The sequence below is a fragment of the Phlebotomus argentipes genome, unplaced genomic scaffold (genome assembly GCF_947086385.1).
Source record: "Phlebotomus argentipes unplaced genomic scaffold, Phlebotomus argentipes genome assembly contig_15, whole genome shotgun sequence".
In the NCBI taxonomy this organism is placed as follows: Eukaryota; Metazoa; Arthropoda; class Insecta; order Diptera; family Psychodidae; genus Phlebotomus; species Phlebotomus argentipes.
Window position 1 is genome coordinate 3,633,649 of NW_026776181.1, and position 21,880 is coordinate 3,655,528.

The 21,880-nt window shown below is 40.0% G+C and overlaps 2 protein-coding genes across 10 annotated transcripts in view; both read right to left on the minus strand.

Moving 5' to 3' along the window:
* Positions 1-5,213: 5,213 nt before the first annotated feature.
* Positions 5,214-6,084, minus strand: LOC132261486 (galectin-9-like). Its single transcript, XM_059760324.1, has 3 exons — positions 5,987-6,084; positions 5,759-5,928; positions 5,214-5,695 (listed from the first exon to the last, which is right to left on the minus strand). Exons 1-3 carry the CDS (start codon positions 6,082-6,084, stop codon positions 5,265-5,267), a joined length of 699 nt encoding a protein of 232 aa, XP_059616307.1. The 3' UTR covers positions 5,214-5,264.
* Positions 6,085-12,619: 6,535 nt separating this feature from the next.
* The window catches only part of LOC132261761 (neurobeachin), a 114,467-nt gene continuing 105,206 nt past the window's right edge, over positions 12,620-21,880 (minus strand). For all 9 annotated transcript variants that reach the window (XM_059760723.1, XM_059760717.1, XM_059760724.1 and 6 more), the window contains 6 exons: positions 17,226-19,947; positions 16,809-17,143; positions 16,477-16,573; positions 16,174-16,370; positions 15,952-16,103; positions 12,620-15,439 (listed from right to left, as the gene is read on the minus strand). In XM_059760723.1, coding sequence (XP_059616706.1) covers positions 15,349-15,439; positions 15,952-16,103; positions 16,174-16,370; positions 16,477-16,573; positions 16,809-17,143; positions 17,226-19,947 — 3,594 coding nt within the window. In that variant the 3' untranslated portion in view covers positions 12,620-15,348. The remainder of the gene's footprint in view (positions 15,440-15,951; positions 16,104-16,173; positions 16,371-16,476; positions 16,574-16,808; positions 17,144-17,225; positions 19,948-21,880) is intronic.

The following is a 21,880-nucleotide window of genomic DNA, read 5'->3' on the forward strand; positions in this document are numbered from 1 at the left end:
TGGACTGGACACGATGTCCTCTGGCCAGAGAGTTAATTCCATTGGCATTTACACATGTATTCTCGTGGATGATTTATGAGCTGTGAAGGCGTGCAAAATTGGATAAATGTTGGTCAAAAGTGACTCTGTCATGTGGAAAAGTGATTTGAAGCTGAAACCCACGCAGTGTTGGCGGGGCGACTAAAAGAGTTATCATCTATCGCTATGGTGATGTTCGGCCATGGAAAAGACTATTTCTCCATCGTAAATTGACATGTTTGCGGCATGGAAAAGCTGAGTGACTAGCAAAAGGTGAAACTTTTCAATTCATTTGATGTATTTTAAGTATATTTGTGCAAAACTTTAGCCACACATGAAATTTTGCCATACACAGAGTTCTGCCTACTTCCGCTCTTTTGCCACCCATTCAGCGTCATTTCCTCCATCAAGCATATAATAAGGTGACGAGTGGGGTGGGTTAGACGTCGCTCAAATTATCTCCACTAAGCAGCACGTCTCTCTCGTACGTTTGGAATTACATTCAATTTGTGCCACTAATTATGTAAATTAGCATCCTCCAAGAAAATTACACTGTGCTGAATAATTTCGTGTATGAGCAGAAAAAGAGCACCAATTAGAGGTGAAATTCCTAGACTTCTTCCACTCCAGCCCACTTTTGCGGGGGAGTTTGGGAGGGCGAATTTTGTATGTGTGCCAAGGTAATTGGGAGAAACGCCCGCGCTTTTGATTGCTGCTTGATTGCAATCAATTTTCCTCATTTCACCCATACACTCATTTGCTGTTTTCCCTATTTATCCATTCTCTCTATTCAATGGATGCTCCCCATTGATTGAGGGGAGAAGTTCTTCTGATGCCCCCAATTACCATTAAAGAGTATTATTGTATGATTAAGGGACGGTAATTTCGCTTCATTTTCTTACCATATTCTCACTCAATTAGTTTATACTCTCTCTCTCTCTCTCTCTGGCTCCTTTATACCTTCCCAGCATGCAGAAGAACTAACTAAAGTCATCGATATGGGAAAAACCCAGACAAAACCGAATAATTAGTGTGAATGAAATGTCTTTTCCATCTTCTGAGAATTCTACTCTGACCTCTTTGATATAATTTCCCAAGCAAAAACAGAGACTTAACATTTTAAGGCGCTTTCACAGCATCAAAGATCGCATCAAAGGAGTCATAATGTCACAGAATTGCCCAGGAAATTTATCCTTTTACCCTCCAATTCAGACGATAGCGTAATCATGTGCAATATCTGATGACAGAGAGATTCAATAAAGATCTCCTTGAATATTTTCTCACGTTGCATTGAGTGGGTTCGCAAATAAATGAAGAGTAGAGGGATTTTCATCTGGGTCCCAAAATCCTCTTTCCTAGGCTCAACGATTCATGAGCAGAAAGGATTTTCTTGTTTATTTTTATGGGTGGCCTTTCACTAACGGCTACACTCTCTCCGCAGTGAAATTGACAGGAAATTGGGTTTGGATTTTCAGCTATGGAGAAAACATTATTTTAATAAAGTTTCATTCGATCAAATATTGATAATTGTGTGAGGAAGCTTTCTGATACGCCGCAAGAGGGATTTTCCACTTAAACACTGCCGAAAATCCTCCCTCACATCATTTATGCGAGGCAAAGTCTGGAGGAAAAGTTCGATAACATTAAATGGGTCTCAGAGAGCATCAAATACCGATCAGACTTCGATACACACCGCCGCGCAAAGGAGACAAATAAGAAATTAATTGTCTCCCCAATTGTAAGGAATGTTCTTGAGAATTTTCTCAAGAATCAAACAATTTAGACTCAATTAGTTGCATGAGTTAATTGGCACAAAAACTTTTATCGTCCCAACTTTGCCCTGGTGAGAATAAAACTGCTGAAGCGACAAGAGTGACTTCCCTACACAATTTTGAATTTAATTCCCTGGGCGAATGGGAAATATTTCTCCCACTTTGGCCAAAGAGACAGAGAGCCGTGTGCGTCCTCTCTCAGGCTGCGCGGAAGGGGGAGAGAGGGAGGATGAAACACCCTCAAGGAATCGGGACACAATTCCCATTTTCAAGAAGGTGAACAGGGGAATGTATCAATGTTTAGTTTGATTGTGTGCCGCATCCGGAAGTGAGGAACGGAAAAGCACGAGGATGTAGCAAAAGCACTCAATCTGGGCTGAGAAGTCACACTCGGAGAAATGTTTTGTTGAATCTACCCGTTTTGCTAAATAATTTGACTAATTGAAAAACATTTCATTAACAGTTTTATTAATTATAAATTGTCTTTTTAGAGTTAAATGTTTGCTTTTAAATTGTTGTATCAACTTAAGCTATCAAGAATTTCCGTGTTTTTTCCGTTCAGTGTTAGTCATTTTCACAAAATGCGGGTGGAAACGAGGTGTGAGAAAAGTGGAAGGCAAATTGAACGAGTAAGTTTAGTGGAAATATCCTTGGGGGATGGACATTCAATATAGAAGTCGTCAGCCACCTGTTAATTTCCAAGTCTCTCTTTTGTCTCAATCCTCCTTGAGATTTGAGGAAGGGCGACAGAGGCACTTTAACCCCCTATTGGCTTGCGTAATAGTTCATTATTTAACCCCTTTTGCCACTCACCAGAACAACGTACATTTTCACCCTGAATACACATGTTGCGGGGCGAAAGTGCGTGTCCTCGGCAGGTGTGAGAATTAATGAGGTCCATTGTGAGAGTCAACGATGCCTCGCAAGTTCGCTTATCTCAGTACATTGTATGTATGAACATAATATCGAAGAGTGGCATGGGGTGTTCCCAGAAAATCGAGTTAAAACTAATTTCGAGCGACGGAGAGAGACAGAAAGGCTTGCAACAGTGGGAAGCTGTGGTCCGCACAGCCCTTGTCCTTTGGATGGAGCAGGGGAATTAGAAATCCCACATTCTCCTCCGTGGCTTTTTTGGGCGCCGCACTCGGAGAGAACCGCCCGGGGAGGGAGAGAGACTCAGTATGAAACAATTTGCTCCACTTACCGCAGGAAAATCTCACGATGGCCACAGAGAAAATGTTGGCAGGATCATGTAAATCCCTCAACTCGATGCTCAACAATACAGAGTCCAAGAGTCCTTGGTCGAAAAGCTCCTCCTCTATTGTCAACAGAGTTGTGAATATGGAATCCTTATGATGGCATCAACGGTGCCCAAATTTAAGCAGTCATCTTTAATCTGCACGTGAAGCAACTCGGCGGCACAGACAAGAGCGAAAAAGCCGAGGGATTGAGCTGAAAGCCACAATGAAACAAGAAAACCTTCAAATAGAAAATCATTAATACATGGTTCGCATACGAAAACCAACAATGATAATGAAGTTTGGAGAATGAGGGAGAATTCTCTCTAGTCCCGGGATGGATTCAAATGGAATTCCTCGAGTAGCCACGTCGTGGTGGATGGAAATTGAATGCTAAATTACAGATTGACCATGTCTGCAGATGAGCAACAGAGGAAGGAAGACTCTCAAGTGATTTTTCTTCTCACATTTCTCCACAGACATTCCACAGACACACATCAAGGGACTTTGCGACCAAAGCGAGATGGGGAGGATTGACGCAGTGTCTGAAGAGATCAATTTCAGTGATTTACATACGAGACCATCGTCTCAATTTCTCACCACCTAGACACCCTGTTGGTGAGGGAGAGTGGATTCAAGGGGTGGGAATCCCGAACTGAGTCGACAGAGTTTGCAATTAGTGCAATCACTTCATCCCGACATGCGAGATGAATGGCGCTCATGGATGACAGTTCGCACTGGAAATTTGCTGTGGTCTCTCATCTTGGCAAGAACTCAACACTCAACACCCTAATTATAGTTCCGCGATTCATAATTAACACCACACTGCGGTATTGGAGTGTGTTATTATGGTAATTCTGAAGAATGTTACTTTCAATGATACTAATGGGATTCTCACACATACATATTATTATTATTTGCACGACTTTGCGTAAAGATAGTTCAGTAGTGATCTGTATCCCAAGAACAGTTGGGCAAATTGATAAATTGTTCTTCACTCGGCATTGAGAAATTTCTCCAATTTCACAGTCAAATTTCCCGCAAAATTCAACTCATTTTCCCAACTCACTCCGCAAAGATTACACTCAATTGAATTTCATCTCTGCCCACATGCTTCAAAAATTCGCGAGCGTTTCAGCCAAAAGTGATCCCTGGGGATGACAATTTCATATTATTTTCTCTGAAAATGGGGAATTTCAACAGAATGAAAGAAGGGTGATGTCGGAGGAATTCTTGAAAGTTGTGTCGGGTTGGGAAATTTCATAACTTTCCATGCGATCCCTTCTCCGCAAACTTCTCCCCTCTGCCCCTGTGAAATTGGCTTCTCCTCGTGAGAAGTCCCTTGTTTAGGGAGAGAATACGTTTATATAAACAAAACGTGTCTCCTTAAACGGATTAATTTATTTCCTTAGCAGACTTTTCATCCGACGTTCAGGTCAATGTGCTGAAGAACTTTTTCAGATGACAAAATCTTCCCTGGCTATTAAGCGCGGATGGATGATGAGAAATTAGCCTCAATTTCTCAAGTGAGGAAGAAAATAGAGAAAATCCAGACAATCAGAAACTTTCGAAGCGGTTTCGCTGTCAAATGGAAATTTAATCCTTTGAAAAGTCGTATTGAAGTTGATTTCAGTTGATTTGAGAAAAGAAAAGTGATTTTTTAGAACATGTCTTATACAAAATTCCAAGTATATTTCTTTCTTATGAAAGCTTTTCAATTTGAAAGTAGATATTTTGAACAATGCCAAGTTTTTAGTGATCTTTTCCAAGAATACTTAATTCAACATCACACTGATCTTCCAAATTAAGAATATAACTTTATTTCCAACTTTATTACACAATGAACGTTCGTTGAAATGTTATTCTTTAACGGTCCGAGAGGGTTTCAAATAATGGAGCGCTGTTTCAAAGATTTTGTGTATTCCATTCGCGACACTGTCAAATCTGTACCATTAATTCCGCGAATTTTGAAACCAGTCAGATGATCTAGGAGATTAGTTGAACGATAGGTGAACCGAGCAATGAGCCGATCATTCACAGAAAATCTATAATGAAAAGAGTTTTATAATATAGAGGGAAAAGGAAAAAGGGATTTTCTCTTACTTAAAGGCATCAGTCTCAAATTCGATGGTAATCATAAACTTACGACCAATTTCAGAATTGCCACTCTCCTGGCCCTCCCATCTAAAATAAATAAGATCCATTGAATGTATTCTTTAGTATTCGACGGTATTTCTTACTGTAGATCCCCATGAGCAATGTTCGTTGCGATATTCAAAGCCACAATCTGTGAAGCACAGCGTTGATTGAAGTAAAAAGATAGCTTCTTACTCGGGTTACTACTTCCATCTACGAAAAATATGACAAATTGTCCAGCAGAGTTTTCACTACAGGTTCCAGCGATATAAATACAATGTCCAGGGGAAAATTGAATTGGAAAATCAGCACTGAAGGATAGATTTGGCTCATCCATTTGAATTGGCGGCCATGGCGATGGGTAGACTTGTCTGTGATCTAGCTGTGTAATCTTCTCTACACCATAAGAAACAGAGAAAGCGCAAATCCCTTCTAAAGGTAGACGATAAGCATAAGTGCAGAAAGGTTTTCCGTCAAAAGCGATGCGGAATTTCGAGGTTTCTAACAATATATACAGTCGAAAGTGCGCTCCTGAAAAGAATTTAATATTCACATATAATTAGTTCAAATTCTTTAAAATAATCTATGAGTTACCAGGAGTAATTGGGTTCAAACATGCATTTGGTTCCAAGTTCTCTTCGATCTCTTCAGCACCCCATCTCCTGTTTGTACGTGTATTTCTTACGATCTGATTGTTTTCGAAGCGTATTAACAGCCTCAAGTCAATTGAATTCCTTTCTTTGTTACATAAACGTATATCAATTCTGTAAATAGAAAAAAATTCTTATGGAACTATAATATTAAAAACAATAGGTTCCTTACTCTTGAGCTTCACTTTTGGCTTTTCCGCCCATAACCAGAATATGACCAGGTTTAAGGGTCCCGAAAAGAGATCTCACGAAAACTGCTCTCTCTGACATTTTGCAAATTCAACTTAATCACTCGTTCACTCAAAAGTTTGTGTGACTTTATTGCAGTTTGTCAGCTTTATATACACAGTGTCTTATCAACGGAAACAGGAAGGTCACTCGTGAATTTGGCAAGACTTCGCTGAATGCGCTCAATGCTTATTATTTCTTAAAGTTTCCTATTAGCCCACCTTCCATTTGGAATTATTCAAAATATTGCGATGAATTTGTGCCACAGACAAAATGGGCTGTTGGCGGAGATACATAGAAAGAGGCACAAAATGTATGCGGCATCTAATCAAATTGAACCTTTTCGGGATGGGGAGAGTTTCGGGTGTAATTTGATTTAATGATTTCCGCTTCAGCGACAATTTATGATTTTATAATTAAATTTCATACGCAAAATTACGTTTTGTCCTCCCACACTGAGCACACCTTTTTGCCGAAAGCACGGCTTGACTGTGATTTTGCGTTAGCGACATCTTTTGGGGTATTAAATATCAATAAATTCTCATGTACATCAATTATAATCTCACGTTCCATTATTTTAAATCACAATATTGCTTCTTTCTCGATTCATCAGCGAGCTTCGATGAAAGTTGCTTGGTGGTGTTTGCGTAATGCAAGCGATTCGAAATGAAACCGCAATTTTTATCTGGTTGAATGTGGTAAAAGAGCGAAAGAACGACGGCGATCGATATGTTTGAGAAGCAGTCTTAAGTATCTCTGCTGAAGCACATCTTTCCGTCCGAGACAGTTGGCCGAACAATTCATCAATCTATCCGTCTTCGCCTTCCGTCGTTGAGGATGGGCAGGAGAATCTGTCCGCCATATGAGCTCCCCAATTTGTAAGCTATTCATTATGTGCCTTCCTCTCTCCTGACGCCACACCGGCGGAGATTGACCTAAGCCACTCGCCATCCTCACGCCAGTCACAGAACACCCTCACTTGCCTCGAAAAGCGCCTTAGAAGAGCTCATTTGCGACCGAGACTCGAGGAGAATCAACCAAATTGGCCCTCGGAGGAGTTTTACCCAAATTCCTGAGTCGAGTATCCACGAAAATGTTGGATACTAAGCTGAGAAGTTGACAAAATAATTGGATATGACCGATATGACACGGCAAATGCAGTGACGCATTTTCTCTTGCTCTCCATGGAAATGAGAAAAGTGCTTAGGGAGGATTTTCAAAAGACGGAAACGATGGATAGAATGGATCGTAAAATATACGAAGTTATAGTGTCTGAGCAAACCTGCAAAATTGCCAACTGTTGTTCGACTTGCTGTTGCAACACTCATAAAATCCACAAGAGAAATTCCCTGAAACACTTCTCCACCTCTTAATGGCATTTCCCGCCGCATCTCTTGGAAAGTATTTTCCAGCACGTCTTTGCAACCACCTCGACATCTGGCGGAGGAGGAGGGAGTGAAAATTGAGAGTATAATGTATAAGTTTTCTTGTTGGCCCAAACCCAGGGAGAGGAAAGTTTTATCGGATGGAGGATTTTCCACATGCAAGTTTATCAAAAGTTTCCTCCCATCAAACACACATGATGTGATTCGACTTTTATGGCTCTTCTCTCTCGCTCTCTTCCACTTGCTCTCTCACCAACTCATCAAGTTATTAACTGCCGAAGTACATTCGCAACCTTCACATCCTATACTCCTCTTACAACATATGAGTGGAGCTTGATTGGATATGATTTGCCATTTCTGGCTCAATTTGAGCTTCGTCAAGCTTTTGAATATCGAAGCTCACCAACATAAATTGATGTAAATTCATAAACTTTAAAAGTCAAATTGTTATAACCATTTTGCAAACATCTTAAGCACAGAATTTCGTAATCTGTAGATGTCAAGAAATCACAGATTCGCGCACAATTTGACAATTTATCTTTGTGGTATTATTTTTGATTCCCTCTTGACTGTATTTAATTTAATTACTCAAATCACCTCAACTCAATAACCATTTGGTGCACACTTAATGAACTCAAAATTTAGCCACTGAAGCACAAATTCGTGCTTACAAAGCTCATAATTTTACGTTCAACAGTGCGTCTTTTCTATTACTTTCAACGAAGGTCTTCTTGTGTCAAATTAATTTTGAATGGTTCTTCCCTTTGATCCCATTTCTCTCTCTCTCTGAGTGCGAATGAGCAAATAAATGTGGAAACCACGAGAGCTTTCTATGGAAATCATCCAGTAAATCCCGCCTGATGAGAGACTTATTGCATTTGGGACAATTATCATTTCAATCTCCTCGGCTGCCGGAGTGTAATTTGCCGCATGAATAATTTCCCAGCCGAATTTTCTTTTGGTGTCGCCCGGAACTGACGGGCTCGGCAGTTGATTCAATTCCCACGAGGGCGGGTGTGAAGTCTGCACAGGGGCGACAGAATGCAATTCAGTCTCACATGTTGGAACCGACTGAGGTTGCTGAGTAATTGACCATCACATGATTTTATTGCACGTCAGCTTAAGTCGCCCCCCGCCGCACACCCCATCAGTGGCCGCCGCCGGGGAGGGGGAGCGTCATCTTGTGCCGGCGCTGGAGAGTGGAAATTGGATCGTCAGGAAGCTAATTCGATATTATTATTGTGGCAAACACCATTAAGCTGCTGGCTCGGATCAGGCGCTCTAGATGGGATTTCCAGGTGAATCCGCACACCCCTCCGGCCGTCCTGCGGTGATATTTGATTTATGATTGAGTTTGTCGTGCTCCCCCGCCCACCACTCATCATATCATCACGGCCATCTCCGTGCCGAAAATCCCTCCGGGCGCCAAAGTGTTGATATGATGGAATTTCGACAGAACGTCGGAAATTGCGGTCAACGTGTCGCACATTCAACACATTCCATTAAATTAGATTACACCTCCTGGATGAGAACTTCCCTCCTGCTTCCTTTTCTGATTAAATAAATTCCCCGCTGTCGCTTTAAAATTGCGGTTTAGTGTTTCCGATTTAAATTACGTGGCCACGAGTTTGCCCACACATAAATGCAGTTAACTAATGATTGCTGTAGTTTGTTATATTTCTGTGGCTAGATAATAAGGTGTAATTTGTTTGTACACGCAGGAAAAATGATATTAATTGAAATCAACATTTATGACAGTAATTAATACAGCTTTACTTTTGTGGTGATGATTAAAAAGCTTTGGGATTCATAATTTGATGATTATCGATTTCACGAATTTACAATTCCTGCTCATCACATTAATTATAGGTTTAACCTTGAGTTTAACTACAAATTCATTCATTTATTCTCCTCCCAAAGCGAATAATCAATGAGTTTCTCATTCCAGGTAATTTATTAGAATTTGTGAAAAATGCCTTTATGCAAAAGAAGGGAGCTTTGAAAAGTGTTCATACATAAATAATAGAATTCTCTCACTCGAAAGGCTCAATGCAAGACTTCAAAGGTGAAGTTAACGCCATAAATTTCAAATCTCTATAGATCTTTTCAATTTATCGTCCGCGGGCTGCTCTTGAATTGAAAATGCAAAATTCCATTGACGGAATTTCCTTCTGTTGTTCTTTTAAAAGCTTCAACACCTGCCATGCAAAGTGAACTATGTGCGCGCTTGAGTATGCAAATGTGTGGAAATGCATAACCCAAATTCATTCTTAATTTTGATCCCTCCAGCAAACTCTTCCCCTTTCGCAGGGTGTGTGTGTGTATTTTTTCTGCTCTCTGGCAAACATCGTGTTTTGCATTTCATTTCACATCATCCAACCCAATTTTCCATGCCACGATCGCTATTTTCACCGGGTGAGATGCATCGCTTAGCACAGATTTCCATGGAGTGCACAATGAGGGAAAGTTCTGCACACACACAAATTCCATTGCTCAGCAATTTCTCCATTCACCGGCACATCCTCAGGAGCGGATGCATGTGCGACTGCCTGGAAGGTGGTGAAATTATTCGCACACTGAGAATTTCTCCATTTCCAAAACTGTTCATCTGTGAATATTAATCCCCAAAATGGAAATGCACAGCACACAGATGTCGTCGCCGCAGTGGAGTGTCCTGTGACGAAAGTATTCCCCAAATTCTCTCAACAAATGGAGAGTAAATGAGGAAATTGTCATAGGGAGTCGCATTCTATGGTCTGTACACACATTTTGGGCTTTGAATCTGAGGCACTCATAGAGTTACTGTGAAGTGTGAAATTGCATTCATATGATCTTCACTTGCTACCACTTTCATCAATTGACAAGCCCTAAGGACATAAGAATGGCCAAGAGAATAGCAAAGTCAGAAACCTTCGATTGCTGATTGATTTCCCAGGAAATATTGTGCAAACAACTTAAGGACGAAGATATTTCTTACTATTTACCTTTGATATTCCCATGAATATTTCTCAGAATTTTCTCCATGGAGAGCAATATAATGTTTGATATAATAAGCAATAATTGAAGGGAATGTATAAATTTAATTGAATTGTCTGAAATTTGAGATCTGCAAGATTCTCCAATCACTGAACACTTTGTCCAGTGGAGTGTGACAATGTGTTTACTCGATGAGAAGGTGTTTCTTGCAGTAATTGCATGGCACGTCTTTCGCCACATTGACCAATCATCGCAGTAAATCAGGATGTCACTCCCCTGCACTTCCACCCGTGTGGCTGGGCATTGATGATTCCCAGTGTGACTTCTCTCCTCCGCACTGGACATCCCGAGTCGCTCTCTCGAGCAAATAACAATTCCTCTTCACTTAGTGTAATTGAATTTTCAGAGGCGAACAAGGGCATTAAAGTCGCTCAATGGCAATAAAAGTGGAAAGAAGTCCTCATCATTTGGAATTAAATTGTCCCTCTCCATCTGTTTGAGAAGTCGGTCCAGCTTTCCACTATTTACACACTGTGTCGCCGGTCCCAGAGCGATGATTCTGGGAAGACAGAGCGGGAAAAAAGCATTGACACACACACACACAGAGTGGGAAGGGTGAGTTCTCCGGCACCAGATTCGTAGTCATAAACTTCGTGTCCCGAAGGAAATAATCCTGCCTGAGCGGCCACGGATGAGGATGGAAGACATGTTAAATATAGACCAAGTGTAATGAATAAAGCAAGAAACGAATTATAGAAAATAATTCTCCAGGTGATTGTTAAAGTCGAGACAATTGACCCTTTGGGCCAAATTCAATTTCATCTACCTTCGCGTGTAGGAAAATATCTAAACTGGAAGGTAAATGAAGAACAGGATGGAGAAATATTGCTGAGACAAATGTGTATAAACTGCGAGATTTCAAGAATACGATTCCTGAATTCTTCATGAGAGAGTCAACATGAAAAATACGATCCCACATTCTAAAAAAAAAATCATTGATTTTTTTCATCTGTGTTTCGACCATGCAATTTAGTGAAAGAATTTCAGTGTTTTTTCTTCAAAACATAAAAATTTCATCACTTCTAATGTGAATGGGCAGAAAATTATCTAATCAAGAGATCAGATTTAATGTGCAGAGACGCTATTGACATGCCAACTCTGGTTCTCAAGCTTCTTCTGTGGATGCGAAAAATGGAATCCATGCATAATAAATATTAGAAATGCGACACATGATGGATGAAGTGATACTCACGTGACAGATTGTCACAGACTCGTAGCGCTTTCCACTTTCGAGATGATCCAGTGCGGATGAAAAGCGACACCCAAATCAGATGCCATTAGGGTGTAATTCGCCCCCGACGCAGAGTGAACTTGCCAACGGAATCACGCGGTAGCGAGGCAATCCTTCTATTTTCGTCAATTCCCGGGCGGCGTCTCGACATGGGAAATGTTGTGTGAGCTGAAAAGTCAGTGGACGAGAGACAGTGTGAGACGCTCTTTTCAATTATAGAGTGCAAATTTTGTTGAATTTAAATTGACTCTAATGAGTTTGTCAACAAGCAAATTTCTCCATGTCAACTTTCCCGCCCACACGTTCCACTTTTCATGCCATATTTCGTTGATAACACACTCATATCATTTTCATTCGCATTTCACCCACCCGCTGCGCCTCACTCGTCGACACCCTCCCCGTCCACCCACTTCAGCCTCACCAGCGGGATTTCCAGGACAATTCCTCAAGTGATGCAGAGAATAATTGGGATTGAAACTTTCACAGAGACGTGAATTTGCAAAGGAAATTAATTTTGTCCTACTTATAGAGATGCTTTCCTCAACATCATTCTCGGGGAAAACTTCAACTGACTTTCTTGCGTTTCATCCTCAATTCTGGGCGAATATCGCATTGTCAGTCACAAAAGAATCGCTCAATTCGGATTCCATGGCTTCCGAGGACAAGTTTCTTAACTTATCACGAAGTTGTAGGTAAGAAAACTCTCAAGTTGAAAGATGTCTTGCGTTTAATTTGTTGATCAATGAATTCTGTTGACGCTGTTCGAATTAGACTTTAACAGAAAGCTGTAATTCCGAATGTATGAAAATTCACAAGAAAGTGCCAACGCGTGTCTTCAATTCAACACGCACTCGAAATTCAACTCAAGACATTTATGAATTTGTTACAAACGGACAGGGAAGTTTGATGATTGAAAAAAGTTGAATGTTATTAGATAAATTTATTTTTATTAAACATATTACTCTGCATCATCATTCTTTCTTTTAAACATTATATTTTGACAAAATATAATCAGGATCATAGCTGTGCAATATTCTATCTTTCTCCTCCGCAAGATAATATGGTTTTTCTTTCATCTGACTCTCCATCGCTCTCTTTGCATTCTGAGCTTCTCTTTCATCTTCTCCTTCTGCTCTCTTCGTCTCATAATTTAATTTCTGTATTGACTTCTCCTATTATTCAATTATACCATTTCTTTCTTTCGTCATTCTGCGATAAATCAGGACTTTTCAATTACTTGTCTATTTTTAAAAGGTTTTGTGACAATTTATATGGATAAGAAGGTCAATATAATTGTAAAATGCGATTTTTCTCCTTTCGTAAATCATTTCTTCAGCTTCTAAGCTACGTATTTACCACTATTTTCTCAAGACTTTTTATCATATCCCACTTTTCCTAAAACATAAAGTAGCGATGCCAAATGCACAGTTTTCCTTTGATCGGAAAGAAATCAATACAAAAGGAATGTTTTCTCGTCCACTAACAGTACGATATTTTTTTTCTTATGCATTTAAAAATACTCACAAAAGAAATACGCAAGGGGTGGAAACCATTTTTCACGTGTTTTCTGACCTAATTCGTTATTGTTTCATCATTTTTTTTACCTCTTCTTTAATCTTTGACAATAAAATGTTAGTTTTTCATCTTACTTTTTGCTTTTAATAAGTGCAATAAATCGTTTTTTTTTTATCTATGATTTTCATACCAATTTTTTCTTCATCATTTTATACCAACACCAAACACTTATAATACAATGCCAGTGATAGTCATTCACTCATTTTACAAGTTAATTTTACCATCTCGCAATTTCACCCAAATATATTATCTATTGTGTATGTATATTTAGCAATTAAAAGTTACTTTCATTTCGCGTTTGCTTTAAAACTTCACCGCGCGTTAGACGATGAAATTGGTAATTAATACAAAGAGCTATAATATTGATCATATTTACAATTCAATATAGATTAATTCTTTCATCACCCCAGTTTTCATTTCATAAATTTATTTATGTGTGTTCTCTCTTTTCAAGTTATATCATTTTTTATTTACTCTTTTTCTTCTCTTGGACAGAATGCAAATATTTTCATTATTTCTTATTATAGTACATAATATTATTTAATATTTTATATCTTTTTCATTTGTATTTTTAAAATACAATTTTAGTGCTTTTTAATCCATTTTTTTCTATCGTGTCTTATTTTTTTTTTATTATCAATTTCCTCCATAATTGTATATAATTTACTTTACTCTTTTAAAATTCATTAATTGGATGGCGGAATGTTAACAATATTCACATTTCGGATGAAGTTAATAGACTAAAAATTAATATACTTTTGTGTCTACTTCTCACAAAAAATAAAACATTTAAATGCGCATTGGGAGAACTTGCACAATACATGTTAAGTACTTCATCAATCTTGAGCGGTGTTTCTTCACAGATACTTCAAAGATGGTGTAAAAAGAAAGATCACAAAAAAGAACTTCAGTTCGGAAAAGCTCACCATTATTTTTTTCTTCTGAAAAATTTCGCGACAATGTAACACTATATTTTTCTTTTGTTATTTATTAATGTTCTGTTTCATAGGTGAAGCTTCTATCATGCGCACTATTTAAGTACCTCTCTATGTTCAAATACGTTGTGGTGTGTCTTTTATAGAAAATGCTATTAAGTTTCTCTCATTTTGTTTTCATTAAGTATTTCAGCCGCAATATTTTTCCACTTATTCTTGCAATTAGTGCAAATAGTTTGGAAATTTTGGACGAAGAATATAAACCAACAAAAGGAATGGATTAAGGAAACGAGGACTAGAATTCATTAATTCTTGTACATTATATGAAACATAACAATATATTTTATCTACTCGACCGCATTTTTCACACGCTAAAAAACATTCTATTTAATAACTTTGCTCATTAATTTCTCGCTCCACTTTCTTTTTCTCACTCAAGACCTGCGTCTCATAATTTTCACTTTTATTAGTATTATTTAATAATGTTATTTTGATTGCGAAATTCTATGACTTTGCTTTTCTAAGATCAGTTGACTTTTATCATGTTTCTCATGCATATTTCTCTTTTTTTTCTTTCTTTCTTCTCACTATAATCACTTATTCCACTACATATTTTTACTGGTAACCCCAAAAGTGGAGAAAAAACAGGTAAAAACAAAGTGAATGTGTAAAAAATTCGAAATATTCAACGATGGCGCGACGATTACTATGATTCTTTAAAATCTTACTTCATACCTTTTTTTTATAATTCATTGCACTCTTCATGTTTTTTTTCTTTATCTTCCTTTACTATTTATAGCAGACAAAACTTTTTTTTCTTTTCATAATATAGTTATATCTAATTCTTCTTGTTTTACTTTACTTTGAATGGGTGTGTGTGTGTGTGTGTGATGCACTCCAAAGTCACCATCTCCAACCTTCAAGAGCATAATTAAAAATATCTTCTATCTTACCTTATTTTGGCCGCATTGTTATAGTATCATGTTTCATAGAATTTCTTCTTTCTCTTCTCTTCGCCACCGACAAATTCATTCACTTCCTGTTCTCACCATTTGAGGAGGCAAAAGTCGCGTCCTTCTCGTCACTTTCTCATATATCTGCACACAATGTTCTGATGACACGCCCTCCAAATGGGCATATTTTATCAGTAGCGCTGCTGATATTCATGATGCCAGCGATTGAAGTCAATGTGAAAGACAATGATGGAGCCTGTTGCTAAGCCAGCCAGCAAGTATCTGGTGAATAAAACCGGAAGATTAATTTCCATTGACAATTATCTGCCTACAATTTCAGCGGAGGCCCTAAAATCAGCACATTAAACTGACTTTATGGATGAATATCCAACCTTCCATTTGTCCACAGATTAAAGATATAAATCTTCAGCATCGTAAAAACAGACACACTCTTCTTCCCCATTCCACGAATGCCATCAAAGTGCATTTTAAATGAAAAGTCATAAAATGTCGCAATGAAAGCTCTACTCCGACACTTCAATTACCTCTATGGGTCTTTAAAATTAAATTGAATTGAGGAAAGTTACAACGGAAGAGACTTTATATTCACGATATTGCTTAATGAGAATGGTTCACCACAAAAGTTAATAACTGTAATTATTTAACGTCAATTCTTTCTCTGAATTAGCAAGTACTAAATCCTCGATCGCCCTCTCAAGGTCAATGCGCACTAATTACGCCTCTATTCAAAACTGTTTAGTATAATTTTCCACCCTCAAAATCTCTGAACTTACTTCTGGTCATGAGTGAGTGCCAGTGAGCGAATGCCGCTGTTGCAAGTCGGAAAGGCGTACAGAGGCGCCAGATTGAATGTTCGCCACACCTCAACTATCCCCCGATCGCCGGCCGTCATGAGGTACTCGCCATCCCTCGACAGCAGCATGCACTGTGAAGGAAAGACAGGAAATTTAATCGTCACCCCTTCGCCATCAATCCACTCAATGTCTTCCAATTACCTGGAGATTATCATTATGCGATTCATGTCTCAATTTCTTCCCATTAATCGTGTAAGCAGCAACATTTCCCTTGTCGTAGTTCACCACAATGAATCCCTCGCGGGACATTGCGATATTTTCCGGCGAGATGAACTCCGTGGGCGCCTCCAGGGATCTGAGCAGGTCACCAAATGTCGTGTGCACGAGAACAGGACCATCTATTCTCGCCACATGGAGTTGAGAGATGTGAGAGAGAGAGAGAGAGAAAAAACGCACACAGATTAATTACCACAATTCAGGCAAAATGTCACATCCTGTAATTACTTATCGATCCAGAGACAACCAATCCCAATTCGGCACTAATCACAACAGATGTCACAGCTTGTTCGTGTCCAGTGAGGGTAGCTCTTGGCGTTGGCACCTGAATGAGAGGTGGAGATCATCGCTATTTAGACATGAACTTTAAATGAATTACTGAGGAGAGCTTGACAAAAGTCACTCCATAACCAAATTAAAATACATTGTAATTCTGCTTAGTTTGCGAGTAACACAATTCTAATGAACCGCTGTAGTTTGTGAAAGTGAAAACCATTTGACCCCAGAGACTAAAAATTTTCCACTGTTATTGCAAATTACAAACTGCTCTTCGCACTCACCTCGCCCTCACCGACAATGCTCTGCGTCCTGGCATTCCAGTGCCACAGCAGCACTGTGCAGTCCGCCGATCCGGAAGCAATGTAGCAATCGGAGGTGATGTTGCACTCGGAGCGCGACAGGCACGTGACAACGCCAAAGTGCCCGAAGACTATTTGAACAATTTTGGCCGTTTCCGTGGCAAACACGCGAAAACTGTTGTCCCAGAATCCACAGGCAATCAGGAAGCGACTATCCACCGTCGTCACGAAGCAATTGGCACGAATTTTTAGTTTTTGACTGAAATTGTCTCCCAAGTGGCGTCGAATCGTCGGATTGTTGTGTCCATTCGTTTGCGCTGTGCAAGAAGTAGGGAAAAATGACAAAAATCAAGTCTCACAAAATCTAAGACAAGAACAGCAATAAATTTCCACACTTACACAGCATTGGGTCCATCGTGAGGGGCAGATTTGTGCCCGGTGTCTGAGGCGACTCTGCATAGCTGGGACTCTGCACATTGGCCGCATAGTTGCAATTCCAGCGGTTCACGGCAAACTGATGCCCCGCCGTGACCGTGACCACAGACGGCAACGGAAGCTGCGGGTATGTGTTGGCCGAAATGTGAATAATGGGCGAATTGAGGTGGAACTTGAGGGACATGCACACATCATCGGGCATCGCGCTGAACATCATTGGCGTGAGATGCATGGCGGAACTGCGCGGCGGATGTGGCTCCATTAGCAGTTGGCTGGGTGTTTGCCCAAAATTCCGGATCTGGTTCTCTATCGCCTCTCTCATTACCGGATCCGCAATGGTGTCCAATTCCACGCTGCCCTCATATGTGAGGTAATAGAACACATTTGTCGCCCGAACGGCCTCCGGTCCGCGCTGTTTGTAGCCAAATATAAGGTCTATCCACTGGTGCAGTTGACATGACACAAATTCAGACTCCAGAGCCATGCGATTGATGCGCACAAATTCCTCGGGACTCTTCGCCCACGGTGGCAACTCCACATCGGACACCACAGTGCCGTCATCGCGAGCGCCCAAGCGATAGCTTGATGAATTGTAGAACATCTCAGGCAGGAAATACCACTCTGGTATGAGTTCCTTCACATCCGACGTGTCCCGCTGGCAATTTTTCCACGACAGCGACACAGAGGAGAACAATCTGTCGGGATGGTCAAACTTGCCACCCTGCAAGGCGAGGAACATCGTGGTGAATGGCTCAACACGAATCAACCAATTCAGCACAAAAGCCGCCGTGGAGTAATGTGTGCCGTAGTGGAAAGGCAAAATCGTGTCATTGTCCCAACTGTCGTAGCGCTCCTCGAAGTATGCTCTTCGGCTGGGATTGAGAGCCCCAATCGGTTTAGACAAATCCCGATAGTTGGACGGCTGACTGAGGTCCAATTCACGCGAATCGTAGTTCGTGAGCACCCACGGAAACACTGGATACTGATTGAGATCATTATACGTGCGACCGGCAATCGTGTTGAGGAACATCAAGTACTCAAAGTTGGAGATCTCTCGACGTTGCCACTTCTGTGTCATATTGGAGTTTCGCATGAGCTGTCGCGGAGACATCATTGAGGCTCGTCTGGTTTGTGGAATGCCATATTTAATGCCCACACCGACACGAGGCAGCGCCTTGATCACCTTCTTCACCGTGTGTTGATCGGGAAAGGCAAACAGAATGGATGTACGACTGGCCAGGAAGATCTCAATTGCCACATTCTGCAAGAGATATCGCCTGGAAAAGATGGCTCTCACCTCTGAGAAGTACCACTTCCCGTGCAGATGATCGCAGTATTTGATAACATCGGGTTCGATCTTCTGGAATTCGACACTGTCTTCGTCCACCTCAAAGTACATCTCTGTGGTGGTGATTGACACTGTTCCCGGAGCCACAACACCAGGAGCAATCAATTTGGCCTTTGTACTGATATTCACCGGTCCTGTGAGATCAAGATCCAACTCTCGATCCTCAATCAGCAGCTCTGAGTCATCCAGGAGATCTGCTGTCGACTGCGGTGGCTGCTGTCCACGCGTCACGGCAATTTGAGAGTGGAATTCCTCTCGAGCTTGCAGGATGGCATCCTCAGGACCACCATTCTCAAGAGACGCCTTCAGCGTGGCCTGCGGATGACTAGATCCTCGTGGGTTCTGCACCATTCGCTTCCTTCGGCGAGCATCATCTTCCCAAGCATCCAACTTCCAGTAGATAATCTTCACTGGAGTGCCACTCGTGTCACCCCACGCGCCATGGCGATTACACATGATATTCCTCACTTTCTCCAGCAATCGCGACGCAATTACATTGTCCCGTCGACGGGCAGCTGTGATCAAATGGTCACACATTCGTTCCTCCTCGCGACGCTCAAGCAAAGTTTGGGCGCATTGGGATTCAAAGTCCGCATGCTTGAGAACATCATCGGCTCTCATGCGATTCAGGATGAACTCCGCCTCATTCGCCACACGAACAATGTGATCCTTCATTGCGTGCGACAGTAGGCGACCCTCGTTGATGAGCTCAATAAAGGCCAAGCCGGCGTGCTTCTGCAGACTATTCTGCCACTCTTGCGAGCACAGCAACATCACGAGTTCCACGACACTGTGACTGTTCTTGAAAGTTGTCAGACCCTTGCCTTCCATCAGCAACTCCTGGCCATGGCTGCCGACGAGTGTCTTGGAGAGAAATGGCGCAAAGTCCACCATAATCTCTCTCAGCAGCGGACAGACTGGCCCAAGAGCGATCTCAAGCTTCTGCGTTAGACTCGCCTCGCGAGATGGAGTGGTCAAAGGCAGTGAGCCAACAAGTGGAGGCTTCATCTGCAGATCATCCGGTCGAGATCGAGCGCTACTGGACGAACCGCCATACGCGTCAGGCACGCGAACAACTGAAATCTCAGAATCAGGCTTGTCGCCACGCTCAGTTCCAGCGCCCAAGTGATGAATATTGCCCTCAATATCGCGAACTTTCTCACCACCAGGACCACTTCCACCCCCGGCATCCTCATTGAGGTTCACATCCGTCCAGCTCTCGTCGTTTGAGTTGTTGGGCTTGTTATCGTCAGCCATTGTCTCAGACGAAGACTCAACTTCCACTCCGTCATTCTCAGTGGAATTCATATTGAGAGATGCAGCGTCGGAATCCATGCTCTATTTTTTTTTTATGAAAAAGGAAGCGAAATACGACAAATTATTAGATACATAGCATTTTATGTAGAAAGAAAATTATTCCGTCAAAGCAAAATGTGAGTTTGTTGTATTCTTTACAACTTTTTAATGAGTCTTCTTCACAGTTTGAGAGTCAGAAAAGTTTGAAGAAATTGAACGTTTTTACTCTTGCAGAAAATCTCAAATATTTGAGCTGGATTTATCCATAGATGAGAGTTAATTTTGCGTTGATGGAATAATACATATACTAAACAAAATTGAAATTTCTTTAACTCCTCTTGTTCTTGTCAAAAATTTGCATTTTAACAGAGTTTCTCCAAAATATTTCAGACACATTTATAAATATTTAGCACAATATCCTTCTTCCCAGTTTTGGATTCACAAAGATTTCCACCTTTTTCGGGAGCGCACTTCTTTTTCCACCCATCCTTTCATAAATATTGATCTCAAAGCTGATTATACGAATATATTAACGTCTTATGGTGCGTGTCTGTTACATGGAAAATACACCGAATCTCCACCCATTCGCTCTCTCCAACATTTGACGCCATGGGAATGAGAGTGAATAATAAACATTGACGTTCAATTTACATATTCACTCAATCTCCTCTCCACTCAATATTCCAGGAGTTTCATCCGCTACGGAGAAAATCCCGCGCCATCCGCCTCAGAATAATACACCATCATCATTCTGGTAAATCTCATTCCCATTATACACGCCCAGAAAAACCACCCCTTGAGCATTATTATCACCCAACATCATCATCGTGATTATTATTATTGTTATTGTTAATGAGAATTTTCACTGTTTGTTGCATGCAAAAATAATACATTATACAATAAAGAGATAATACTGAGGAGTCAGTGTGTGTTATAGTGTTTAAATATAGGTTTCAATAATAAACAGAAAAGGAAAATCCACATTACTAGCATAAATTCAATGAATAAATAACTTACTATGTTGATCTAACTAAAGTCTACCAGAGAAAAATACGCTTCAATTTCACCAATTAAACTCAAAACTAGCCGAATTTACAGTGTTAATATCTGTGCTTCTACTGTATACGAATTAAAATCATGCAGAAAATTCCCTCTTTTTCAATAACAATTTTACCTGCAGAACATTCACGCAAATAACATGAAACTATACGGAAGAATCATTCAATGGAAAATTTTATTTATTCGTGCGGAAATCACCGCAGAATTATAGAGGATAATTGAAAATATATAAACGGAACAAGTCACCATCCAATAAATATATATTAAAATACATAAATACACAAAAAAAAACTCAAAAATTTAAGTCAATTTAATCCAGAAATTTTTTTTTCCCTGGAAACTCATGACAAATACACACATTTTTTGATCATTCAAATGTGGATTGTCTCGTCAAAGGCACAAAATTCAATAAATCATTTACATTTTACGAATTTCTGTAGAAACTCAATGTGTATAAGTTCCTGTAAATTCGTTAATTTCAGCATTACTCGGCCAATTGGTAAAATGTAATTAAAAATTAAAGCCGAAATATTTTCATAATTAATTGTGAAAAGGAATTCGTTAATTATTATTGATAATTTTGCGTCAAAGGATGCACAAATGTTCAAATAATTGAAAACGTGATTTAATTGAACGAAATTTACTATAACTACATAATATTAATAAACACAATCATAGAAAATTAATGGCAAAAATTAATTTTATTTTCTCTGTTTCTCTCCTCTTTGAAGAGAAATCGTGAATATGTACAATAAACTCATAAACACCACAGAATGTGCTGATTTTGTACAGAAAAAGAAGAACTGAAGATAGATATACAGATTATTCAATCGAAAACATTATATGCTAATTACAGGAAAATTCAGACATTGATATACAATAAAAATGTGAATTATTCAAATTCTTTCATCACGAA

Excerpts from the sequence above, each read along its gene's own strand:
- LOC132261486 (XM_059760324.1), bottom strand. The coding sequence starts at position 6,084 with ATGTCAGAGAGAGCAGTTTTCGTGAGATCTCTTTTCGGGACCCTTAAA. Across the intron at positions 5,929-5,986 it reads GCCAAAAGTGAAGCTCAAGA|AATTGATATACGTTTATGTA; the intron begins GTAAGGAACCTA and ends TTCTATTTACAG. Across the intron at positions 5,696-5,758 it reads TTTGAACCCAATTACTCCTG|GAGCGCACTTTCGACTGTAT; the intron begins GTAACTCATAGA and ends AATTCTTTTCAG.